General features: G+C 37.5%; 1 protein-coding gene across 2 annotated transcripts in view; it reads left to right on the top strand.

Annotated features, from left to right (window-relative positions):
* Window positions 1-12,630, top strand: part of PLPP1 (phospholipid phosphatase 1) — a 114,905-nt gene that overhangs the window by 78,397 nt on the left and 23,878 nt on the right. For both annotated transcript variants that reach the window (XM_065905790.1, XM_065905791.1), the window contains exon 3: window positions 161-441. In XM_065905790.1, the coding sequence (XP_065761862.1) occupies window positions 161-441 (281 nt within the window). The remainder of the gene's footprint in view (window positions 1-160; window positions 442-12,630) is intronic.

Here is a 12,630-nt window from a genome sequence, read left to right as displayed (position 1 = left end):
GAATCCTAAGTTGTTCTCCATTTGAAAAGGAAAAAAGAGAGGGAGGTATTTTTAAAACAAACATTTTATTGTGATTTACCATTTTCTTCTATGTTCTCTACCTTGTTTGACGTGCCTGGATACTGCTTTAACACTATTTTTCTGTTTTGTTTTTTTTCAGATGATTGTTGGAGAAACCCTGTCTGTTTACTTTAACCTCTTGCACTCGAATTCCTTTATCAGGAATAACTACATAGCCACTGTTTACAAAGCCATTGGAACATTTTTATTTGGTGCAGCTGCTAGTCAGTCCCTGACTGATATTGCCAAGTATTCGATAGGCAGACTGCGGCCTCACTTCTTGGATGTTTGTGACCCAGACTGGTCAAAAATCAACTGCAGTGATGGTTACATTGAAAACTACATATGTCGAGGGAATGCACAAAAAGTGAAGGAGGGCAGGTGCGTGTTAAATTTTTAATGCTTGTTTTATCTTGTGCATTCTTGAAATACAAGGTTTCAGTGATTGGAAGATGAGCTATCCAGTAGCTTAAAGAGAGAGAAGCTAGTATAATCTTTAAGTTAATTTCATCCATATATTGATAGATCTGGGACCTCAGATTGCTTTCTTATTGCACACTTGGGCTACTTTCTACATTGGGAGCGCTATTAGACATGAATGAAAGAGAATATTTGGAACCCAAAAGGTCTAATGCCTTTAATTTATGGATGAGCAGACAAAGGCCCAGTAACATTGAATAAAGCCACACTAATGTAAATACACTACTATGTGTAAAATTGTTAACTAGAAGGAAAATAATTTATAGTAGAGGAAACTCAGCTTGGTGCTCTATGGGGTGCGTGGGAAATTGGGAGGGAAGCTCAAGAGGGAGGGGATATACGTATCCATATAGCTGATTCACTTTGTTGTATAGGAGAAACTAACACAACATTGCAAAGCAATTATACTCCAATAATAAAATTCTTTTAAAAAGACAGAATAGTCACTAATTAGTAGCAGAGCCAATTCCTCATCCCACATCTCAGGATTGTCAGACTTACTTATTCTGTGTTTGATCTTCTTGTATTTTAGGATAGCTATTACCATTTTCCTTTATTTATTCATCCGACAAATACTTTCTCTCAGAAAAACATCCTCTGATTGCTTTTTTATATATGATTCCCAGACACATCATTGTCCTTCTTAGTTCTTTTGTAAGTCAAACAGGCCTGCTGCTGCTGCTGCTGCTAAGTCGCTTCAGTCATGTCCGACTCTGTGTGACCCCATAGACAGCAGCCCACCAGGCTCTTCTGTCCCTGGGTTTCTCCAGGCAAGAATACTGTAGTGGGTTGCCATTTCCTTCTCCAAAACAGGCCTGCTAGTGGTCCTCAATATTTGCATTTAATGGAGATGAAAAAGCACTTTGTTTAAGGGTATGCATTATGCTGTGTGCTTGAAATTCAGCAGTGAAGAAGACAGCTCTGATTTCTATCTTCATGGAGCTTAGTCTAGCAGAAAAGATTTACATTAAACAAATATTGACAGTAGAAACCATGAAATTAAAACACACTTGCTCCTTGGAAGAAAGCTATGAGCAACCTAGACAGCATATTAAAAAGCAAAGACATTACTTTGCTAACAAAGGTCCATATAGTCAAAGCTATGGTTTTTCCAGTAATCATGTGTGAATGTGAGAGTTGGACTATAAAGAAAGCTGAGCGCAGAAGAATTGATACTTTTGAACTGTGGTGTTGGAGAAGACTCTTGAGAGTCCCTTGGACTGCAAGGAGATCCAACCAGTTCATCGTAAAGGAAATCAGTCCTTAATATTCATTGGAAGGACTGATGTTGAAGCTGAAACTCCAATACTTTGGCCACCTGATGCAAAGAACTGACTCATTTGAAAAGACCCTGATGCTGGGAAAGATTGAAGGTGGGAGGAGAAGGGGATGACAGAGGATGAGATAGTTGGATGGCATCACCAACTCAATGGACATGAGTTTGAGCAAGCTCTGGGAGTTGGTGATGGATAGGGAAGCCTGGCGTGCTGCAGTCCATGGAGTCACAAAGTGTCAGACATGACTGAGCTACTGAACAGAACTGACAATGGAAGAGAACCTCCCTGTTGTTAACAAGGCCAAAGAATAAACAGGTTGTTGAATGACAGGCTCTGAGGTGATGATACAAGGACTTATATGGGTATAATGTCTTAATAAAGTGGGGAAAGTGATTTGAGTGGAAACTGGTTGAGAAGTAGATAGTGAAAGGTGGTATTTTGATTTGAGCTTAGGTAAGCAACCTTTTTTTTTGTAAGAGGGAAAGACTGGTCCAGCAATGGCTATGAAGAAAGATGAAGATAATTAAGACCAACAGTGGACTCTTAAGGTATAGGATGTGGCTATCTCATTCTCTGCTTTGATAGTGATGTAGAGCCAAGTACTGTCTTAGGGAAAGGCTCTTGAATGACTAGTAGATGTAGAAGGCAATGGGACCCCACTCCAGTACTCTTGCCTGGAAAATCCCTTGGACGGAGGAGCCTGGTAGGCTGCAGTCCATTGGTCGCCAAGAGTCGGACATGACTGAGCGACTTCACTTTCACTTTTCACTTTTATGAATTAGACAAGGAAATGGCAACCCACTCCAGTGTTCTTGCCTGGAGAATCCCAGGGATGGGGTCACACAGAGTCGGACACGACTGAAGTGACTTAGCAGTAGCAGTAAGCAAATGTAGTGAGCTTCAGTGAAGAGTTTGAAGACACGGGGAAATATAGAGGACTTTAACTATCCTGGCAAGAATACAGGAGTGGGTTGCCATGCCCTCATCCAAGGAGTCTTCCTGACTTAGGGATCAAACCTGCATCCTCCTGCATTACAGGCAGATTCTTTACCACTGAGCCAATGGGGAACCCCCCCCCCCATGCCCCCCGCACACACATATCACATATAACCATAGAATTCCAGAATACACAGAGTAGGAGTTGGGTTGGAAGGGGAAAAGTGGCTTGGTTGGAGAAGAGGAAGCTTATTTTGATGGTAGTGCTTTAGTCGCTAAGTCGTGTCTGACTCTTGTGACACCATGGACATAGCCTGCCAGACTTCTCTGTCCGTGGGATTCTCCAAGCAAGATTACTGGAGTGGGTTGCCATTTCCTTCTGCAGGGGATCTTTCCAACCCAGGAATCAAACCCGGGTCTCTTGAACTGCAGGCAAATTCTTTACTGACTGAGCTATGAGGGAAGCCTTTATTTTGGTAGAGGTTACTTCTAATTTGATCAGTTTGTAAAGAATTGCCATTTTGATATTAAGTCCTCTAATTCATGAATATGATATTATCTTTCCATTTTTTTGATGTTCTTTTGTTTCTCTTAGCAGTAGTTTTTAGATTTTGGTGTCCATGTCTTGCACACATTTTGCTTAAATGTGTCACTAATTTTTAAGATTTCTTGATGCCATTATGAAAAGTTTTAAAAAAAACATTTAAATTGATTTCTAGTTGTGTTTAAAAATAAAAAGGTTTTTATATGGTTTTATCTGGCCTTTTATCCTTTAAACTTGCTAATGTAACTTCTTATGTAGGTTCCTCAAGATTTTCTGTGTTCCTCTCAGTATTGTCTGTGAATAAACAGTGTTGTTTTTCTTTTTTTCCTTTTCTATATTGCCTTTTATTTCTTTTCCTTACTGTATTATACTGGCTAAGACTGCTAATACAATGTTGAAAGAAGTGGTGAGAGCAGATATGCTTGTCTTGTTCCTAATCTTGGGTAGAAAGCACTCAGTCTTTCACCATTTAATATAGTACCAATATATTTTTGGTAGATGCGCTTTATTAGATTTTTGTCATAAATGTGTTTTGTCAGATGCTTTTTCTTTGGCTGTTGAGGTCATACTGCTTTTCTTTTTTCTCTTTAAAATAGTGTATCCCTTTAATCTTGGAATATTAAAGCAGCTTTTCATTCCTGGGATAAACTTCACTTGGTCATGGTATATTATACTTTTTGTATTAACTGGGCTCAATTTGCTAATGTTATGTTAATGATTTTTACTTCTATATTCATGAATGTTACTTGTCTATAGTTTTCTTGTGAAGTTTTTGGCTAGATTTAGTATCAACGTTTGGTATTAAATGTTAGGTAGACTTCACCAGTAAATACACTTGGACTTGAAATTTTCTTTGTAGGAATGTTGTAAACTATGGCTTTATTTTTTAAAGTAGATGAGGATTATTCAAGTTATCTCTTTCTTAGGTGAACTTTCATCATTTGTCTTTTAAGACATGTAAATTTTATCTAAATTATCAAGTTTGTTGACATCAAGTTGTTTACAGTTTCTCTTTCCTTATTGTCCTTTTATTGTTTGTAAGAAACGTAGAGCTAACCCTTCTTACATTCCTGTCATTGATAATTTTTCTCTTAATCAATCTTTTTTCCTTGAGTGGTCTGGCCAGAAGTTTTATCAATTTTACTAATCTTTTTATTAGTTTCTTTTGGGGTAATGGACTTTATTGTTTTTCTGTATTCGATTTCATCTATTTCTGCTATTCTTTTGCTTGCTTTCAGTTTTATTTCCTCTTTTTTTTTTTTTTGTAGTTTCATTAAGGTAAAAACCTAGATCATTAGCTATGTCACATATTATTATATGTTGTAACTTCATTTTTGTTTAACTAAAATTATTTTCTAATTTCTTTTGTGTTTTCCTCTTTAATCAGTGGGTTATTTCAGTTCAGTTCAGTCACTCAGTCGTGTTCAACTTTTTGTGACCCCATGGAATGCAGCACACCAGGCCTCCCTGTCCATCACCAACTCCCAGGGTTTACTCAAACTCATGTCCACTGAGTCAGTGATACCATCCAACCATCTCATCCTCTGTCATCCCCTTCTCCACCTGCCTTTATTCTTTCCCAACATCAGGGTCTTTTCAAATGAGTCAGCTCTTTGCATATCTTTCTGTAATTGATTTTTTGATCTATGTCTATATGAATTTTCTGTGGAGATGTTTTGTCAGTTATTCTTAGGAATTTGAAATCTCTAACTATAATTGTTGATTGTTTGTGTTCTTTCATTTTTGTTAGCTTTTGTTTCATATATTTTGTGATTCTCTTGTTCAATGTATAACATTTCTGTCTTTTTCATGTGGTATGTACCCTTTTCCATATGAACTCTCTTAGTTTCTAGAAATATCCTTTGCTTTAAGTCTGTTTTGTCTGATAATAATATATAGCCAATCTCCTGGCTATGTTGTTTATTGTTTGGATAGTATGTAGTTTCCATAAATAAAACATTTAGTTCATTTGAATCCTTGAATTTAAAGTGTGTTTGCTGGGTATTTAAAGTATGTAAGTCAGAACTAGTTTATAATCTAGTGTGAAAAATCCCTGCTTTTTGATTGTTACTGTTGTTAGTCAGTTGCCAAGTCGTGTCCATGTGACTCCTTGGACTGCAGCATACCAGGCTCCTCTGTCCTCCACTGTCTCCCAGAGTTTGCTCAAATTCATGTCCATTGAGTCAGCAATGCCATCCAACCATCTTATCCTCTATCATCCCCTTCTCCTGTGCTCAGTCTTTCCCAGCATCAGGGTCTTTTCCAATGAGTCGGCTCTTTGCATCAGGTGGCCGAAGTTTTGGAGCTTCAGCTGCATCATCAGTCCTTCCAGTGAATATTCAGGGTTGATTTCCTTTAGGATTGACTGGTTTGATCTCCAGAAAATGTTTTTGTAAATTATTCTTTAAAAAAGTTTTAAATTTATGTTTGGCTGTGCTGAGTCTTCATTGCTTTTTTCGGGCTTTCTTTAGTTGTGGAGAGCAGGAGCTACTCTTTAGTTTCGGTACGTGGGGTTTTCGTTGCGGTAGCTTCTCTTGTTGTGGAGCACAGACCCTAGGGTGCTTCAGTAGTCACAGCATGCGGGCTCAGTTGTTGTGGCTCACAGGTCCGGAGCGCAGGCTCAGTAGTTGTGGCATGGGCTTAATTGCCCAGTAGCACGTGTGATCTTCCTGAACCAGGTACTGAACTGGTGTCCACTGCATTGCAAGGCAGATTCTTAATCAGTGGACCACCAGGGAAGCCTATAAATGATTCTCAAAGGACACAAATTCTTCACACATATATTGTTTTCCAGGTTTAGGTACATAAATCTTAGCTCAAACTTTGATTATGACCTATCTTACTGAGAAATTTTTCTTTCTTATGCAAACCATTTGGGCAAAATTAGAAATAATATAATTTAGTTTAAATGGTATAAAAAGAACTACATTTTTCAGCCCATTATGTGTCATACTCTCTGTCTCTTTCTAGTGTACCCAAATTGGCCAACTGTTACTCTGATTGAACTTTTGACTTAAGTACACTTGGGTTTTTCACCCATCATCACTTAACATTTCTACATCAACCCACATGCAGTTATGTAAGAGTCAGGAAAACCATCTTACAAAGCAATATAAATATCTGGATAACTCAAACTGTAAAGCTATGTATATTACACATGATTATTATCTATAGTTTTCAGTGAAGAACTTCTTTTGGTAAGTTTTGAGCTTCTGAAACAAGGATAAGGGAAAACCAGACATAGATGAAATTTTAAGAAGACTATATCTTATGAGAAAAATGTGATTTCCATCAGTGTTTCCAGAATGAATTTGTGGTTGATAGTTTCAGAGCCGTATAACATTGGAACATAACTGTGGCTTGCATTGCTATTCTGTTGTGGAGCATAGTTTGGTTGGATACAGACTTTCCTATTCTGTTTCTCTTGAATTTTAAAGTCAGGATGCCAAGAATGGAAAAACATTTAAGTCTAGAATTGCCTATATGTTTATTAAGATTATGGTATAGTCTGCTCTTTTAATTTATTTATCGCCACAGCCTGCCCCATGTAGGTTTTTAATTATAAAATTATAATGTTTGACGGAGAAAAGGGAACATAGGCACCCGAAATGAGTCATTTTTGTTGACTATAAGTGAGTCAGAATTATATCTTAGGATGAGAGTATCCTCTTGCAATTTTGGTTTTTGGTCTTGATCTTTTCCCCCGTTTGTTCTCTTATTTCTTTTTCTCTTTTTCCCGCCTCCCTTTCTGCTCATGTGTATGTTCTTGTGCTCGCTGATATCATTGACATCACAGGATTTTTACTAGGCTTCATTTGCAGTGGCCATCGGGTCCTAAACATAAAAGTGATAACATAATGGACTATAATAGAATACTTATTAGTTGTAATAGCCAGAGTCCTATTCACTGTTTAAAATCAGTACCTGTGAATTTACTATGAAATAAAAGGGACTTAATGCTTGGAACAGTAGGGCATTTAATTTCCATTGCTTATGTTAGTGAGAATAGCGTTACTCTCAGTTTTTGAAACAAACTCCTAATGAACCCAGGTAGTTTAAACTGGTAGCTCCCCTCACAGGTCAAAATTCTCTTTAGAGAATCAATGGGGCCTCATATTAGTGGTTCATTAGAATCACCTGTAAAGTTTGTTTAAAAACACAGATTTCTGGGGCTTCATCTTCCAAGTTAAGGTGTATTCAGAAGGTTGGGATAGGGTCTGAGAATTTGTATGTCTAGAAAGTTCCCAGCTGCTGTTGCTTTTGTTGATCTTGGGACCGGGCTTTGAGAACTACTGCTTTATATCACTTGTATATGGGAAGATGACTTTGCATGACCTCTGCTATCTCAGGTTGTGAGAGCTGATATTTACCCTGTTAGGTAGAGTGAATTTAAGATGTGCACGGTGAGCAGGCCTATTTATGGTAATACAGTAGAGAAACTATTGGCTTCTCTGAGAGATTCAACTTTTCTTTTTCTGGCTTTTATTTAAATTGTATTTGTTTAAGCATAAGCTCAGTGTTCCTGATCAGTTCTAAGTGTTTAATCTCTGGCTGTATGAATCAAATTTCCAATACAAAGTTATTTCTGTTTGAATTACGGCAGCTTTTACTGCTTAGATATTTAATTGGAATATATTTGGTCAAGTGGGAGAAATACATTTCCTTTTATTTTTTTAATGCAGCCCACATGCAGGTAAATAAAGCTGAAGTTGGAGGGTGTGCCTTCTATAATAGTGAAAAACCATTATAACTAGACTGACTGGCTGTGGTACTAAGTACCTGGTAAAACCTGCCTTATATTTTGAGAGAATGGCTTCTTCTGTGTAGCCTAATTGTAAACATCACTGGGTAAGCCTAAAATTTATGCCTTCAAAATGATTCATTCAGGCTGATCTGTGTTGTTTATGCATGTGTGTATCAGTAAACTAGACAGTCTTCTTTTTAGTCATAGCTGTATGGAAATATCAACATATAGAATGAAAGAAAGAATGATTTTAAAAGACCCTTCACTCTAAGGGCCTTAGCTATCAGTGCATTTAATAGGGGATGACTTCAAGATCAGCATCTCTTTCCATCCTCTGTTCCGAACAGCAGTGCCTAATAGTCTAGGTTGTAGCTGTAACCGCTTTTTCACCCCCATACCACCCTGACTCTTTTTGCCCCCGTGTTTCTCACATATTAACCACATTGGAATCATGTGGACGGTTTGTTAAAATACAGATTGCTCGGCCTCACCCTCAGAGTTTCTGATTCATTCATTGGGTCTGGGGTGGGGCCCAGGAATTGGCATTTCTTAAAAAATGTTCCCAGATGGTGCCTTGGCTGCTGATCTGTGAACCACTGCTTCAGTGTATTACAGGAAGTTACTAAATTCAACTAATACTTAATTCCTCTAAGTCCTAGTTAGTGTGGGAGCTACTAATAAGGTGTGCCTCTTTTTCTTATGGTGCCTACTACGTAGGAGCTGAGACTTGTTTGGAGATTTTGTGGGTGATAGAAAGTGATTCATGCCTTAAAGGAGTGAAAATAAAATGCTATATGAATTCAGAGGAGGGTTATACTTCTTCTAGGGGAGGCATTTTGGAGGATGAGTAAGGTTTGAATGTGTAGAATTGGGATGGAGTATGTCTCAGGCCCAGAGAGCAGCATGATTAAAGGCTGGCAACTTAAAGAGTATGCAAGCCATGTTTTATTAGACTTTCGGTATAACCTGTTTCATTTTTTGGGTTTTGTTTGGTACTTTGTAAAGGAGATCTTGGGCATTTAAAACTAAGGGAACTTTTCTAGAAAATGAAAATGATCCCTAATAACTGATACCTAATTAAATAACTTAATACATTTCATGCAAACTTCCGATTTAGCCTGTGCTGCATTCACACATTCCATATAACTTTGTTTTAATTTGGCAATAAAAGCAAAAAATTCTCCCCTGCCTTAGATTTAACTTGGTGCTCGATTCTTCTTCCTGAGAGGCAGAATGAGTTGAGTCTAGGTGTGAATCTGTTTTGGATAAGGTGTAAGTTTGCAAAGATAAGAGCCTTTCTTCACTTTCTGTGACATCCTGCCAGTACATATTGATAAATATTTGTGTACCATAATTTATTTTAAAAACAATTAAAAATCCTTTGCCCACCACACACCATCCTAGCAAATACTCTTCAGTTTTAGATGTTTGACATTTCACTGTATTCCCCTCCCCTCTTTTAAATGATTGTTTAAAGAAATAGCATTAACAAATACATCAGTTTTTTGTGTTTCTTGAATTATCCCTTGGATTTTCTCCTCAGTTTTTGAATTAGAATGTAGGTCTTGCAGTGGATATATTAAGATGAAAGATATCCTTGGGTTTTAATAAATCAACCAGTGCTTTATCTTAAATGTTAAAAGGCTACTAAATCATATCAATATATCATCAACTGATTACATTGTGTTGATGCTGTATACCTTTTCCTTAGAACCCTTGAATGCCACATTGCCCCATTTGAAATGTGAAAAACAGTTTCATAAATATATTAGTGAGTTGTTTTTCCAGATTAAAATATAATAATAAACCCCATGGATCAAGCGATCAAGTGTAAGTTTTCATTCAAAATAAATGTGAACAATACCCTTGGATATTTTTGTCTAATAGCAAATAAATATTTTTATTGAGAGGTAGGAAGGTAGTTGAGTTTGTGAACAGCAAGATAAGCCTAATGTATGGTTTTTTTTCGCTACGTATTCAAAGAATTGAAATCTGCATTAGAGTGATGATTTTTAAAATAAAACACAGTATTTTTCTATTTTAAGTAACTTTTGTAATGAGAAGATGGAAAACACGAAAAGCATCATCATTCTCTTGGACATGGCTATCTTCATAAAGTGCCTACACTGTTGACTTAATCCTAAGTGTATTCCTAAAAAAAGTGAAAATGTTAGTTGCTCACTTGTGTCCCACTGTTTGCAACTACATGGTCTGTAGCCCGCCAGTCTCCTCTGTCCATGGGATTCTCTGTCCATGGAATTTTCCAGGCAAGAATACTGGAGTGGGTAGCCGTTCCCCTCTCCAGGGGATCTTCCCAACCCAGAGGTCGAACTCAGATCTTCTGCATTGCAGACAGATTTTCTACCATCTGCGCCACTGTATTCCTACTCAAGGTCAGAATTACTTTTCTTCTCATTTCTCTTCCTTTGCCATTCATAGTGTGGTTCGCTGCTCTGACTAGCAGACTGGGTATCACCTGGGAGCTTGCCAGACAACAGAATCTTGCATCCCACCATTGGCCCTACCCGTAAATTATCCATTTTGAACAAGATCACCAAGTAATGCTCCATACATTAGTTTTAGGAGCAAGCCTTGCTCTGTCTTGTGACTGTTGTATCAAAATGGCACTCATCGCACCTGGACCAGCTAATTTCCTAAGAGGTTACTAGTCAGTATAAATGACCATTAGGTGCCTGGATCTTCACTTCCTTGTGATGCCATTCTCTGTCGAGTAAGTGGACAGAAATGGTTGTGTTGCTGTGGGATTTTTAATTCTTCTCCTTTGGGAGAGTGAGGTTTGGAAAGACACTAGATAATATCTAATAATGTTATTACTATTCATTTATATAATAAATGAGCTTAACACATTTTTCTTAAGAGAGAAAGATCACAGGATTGGCTAAATTTTTTCTTTTTCTTTTATGTAATCTGTTGCAGCTGCAGTGTTTGGCTTTTCAGGTAGTTTGGAAATTTATGAAGAAGTTGGGCAATTTTCAAGATTTTGTTTTATTGAAGGATAGAAATGAGTCTTTTAAAACCTGAGAAAAGCCTTCATATAGGTAATGTAAAGTAGTATTCGGACAATACCTAAAACCTTTTCCCTTATTTGTCACCCCTTGTTGTTTTGCTTTGGGCTTTGGCCACTTACATTTGCTTTGAGAATGTTTTTAAAAAACTTAAAAAAATTTTTTTTAATTTACAATAGAATATACCTGTCACTTCATCACTGTGAGTATCATTTGCTCTGCTAATCTGATTGCCTTTGATCATAATCTAAAAAAGGTTTCTGGACATTTTACATGCATTGTTAAAATGTTTGCCAGATGTGTTGGGAAACATGCATTAGGTACTGCATGTTTAAGCTTGTAACACTTTGACATTGAAACTCCAGATTCTCCTGAACATTGATGAGAACATCAGAATCCTAGTCACTGTAAGGGAAAACACAGCAGAGGGCATGCTGTTAAAATCATAATTTATCTCATGTGGCTTGCTTCAGTTTATTGGCATAGACTAAGCTGTGTGTGTGCATGCACATGTGCGCTGTCATGTCCAACTCTTAGGAATTCCATGACTGTAGCACTCCAGGCTCCTCTTCCATGGACTTTTCCAGGCAAGAATACTGGAGCAGGTTTCCACATCCTTCTCCAGGGGATCTTTCCAATTCAGGGATCTAATCTGAGTCTTTGGCATCTCTGCATTGCCAGGCAGATTCTTTACCTCTGTGCACCAGGGAAGTCCAAACGCTAAGCATAGTTTTTAATTACATGATAAAATTATCATGCAAAGATAACTTACTTTCCTTAGTTTTATTTTTATGCATTTTACAATTGTCAAAGCACAAGATAGTTAAAGTGTACTTCTTATGGAGCCACTAAGGTGATACCTTATTCTTGGTGCATGATGGGTTGGGGGGTGATGGGCAGAAGAGGTGGATTTGTATGTAATGTTTAAAATGTGAAAGAAAGTGAAAGTGAAGTCGCTCAGTCATATCTGACTCTCTGCGACCCCATGGACTGTAGCCTACCAGGCTCCTCCACCCATGAGATTTTCCAAGCAAGAATACTGGAGGGGGTTGCCATTTCCTTCTCCAGGAGATCTTCCTGACCCAGGGATTGAACCCAGGTCTCCCACATTGTAGGCAGACTCTTTATTGTCTGAGCCACCAGGGAAGTCCTTAAAATACGAAGTGTGTGAATTTAATATTTTCTGGGATAACTAAATCAAAATGATTATTCAAGAAATTAAATTCTACTTTAGCTTAAAAAAATAAATTGAGAACTCACTCTGTGCTTGATATTGCTGTTGGGTGTTAGAGATACAAGATGAATTAAGATGTGATCTCAGCCAGGGAGGATGGGAGTTTGCCAGCATTTTTGTTTGTTTGTTTAGCTGTACGTTCTGAATTTTTATCATGAATATATCTTATGTAATAAAAAACCAAAATTTCTATTTAAAAAGTCTTATTCCACCTCTACCCATCTGCTATATTAGAGGAAGAAAGTATAGTTATAGGTGATTTTACTCTAAGAAGGTTGGTGCTAAGACAGATTTACTCATTGAGTGTTGTTGGTCACTCCTTTGTGGTG

Source organism: Muntiacus reevesi, chromosome 14 (genome assembly GCF_963930625.1).
Source record: "Muntiacus reevesi chromosome 14, mMunRee1.1, whole genome shotgun sequence".
Taxonomy (NCBI): domain Eukaryota; kingdom Metazoa; phylum Chordata; class Mammalia; order Artiodactyla; family Cervidae; genus Muntiacus; species Muntiacus reevesi.
Note: the sequence above shows the minus strand (reverse complement) of the source record. Positions and strands in the feature narration are given on the sequence as shown.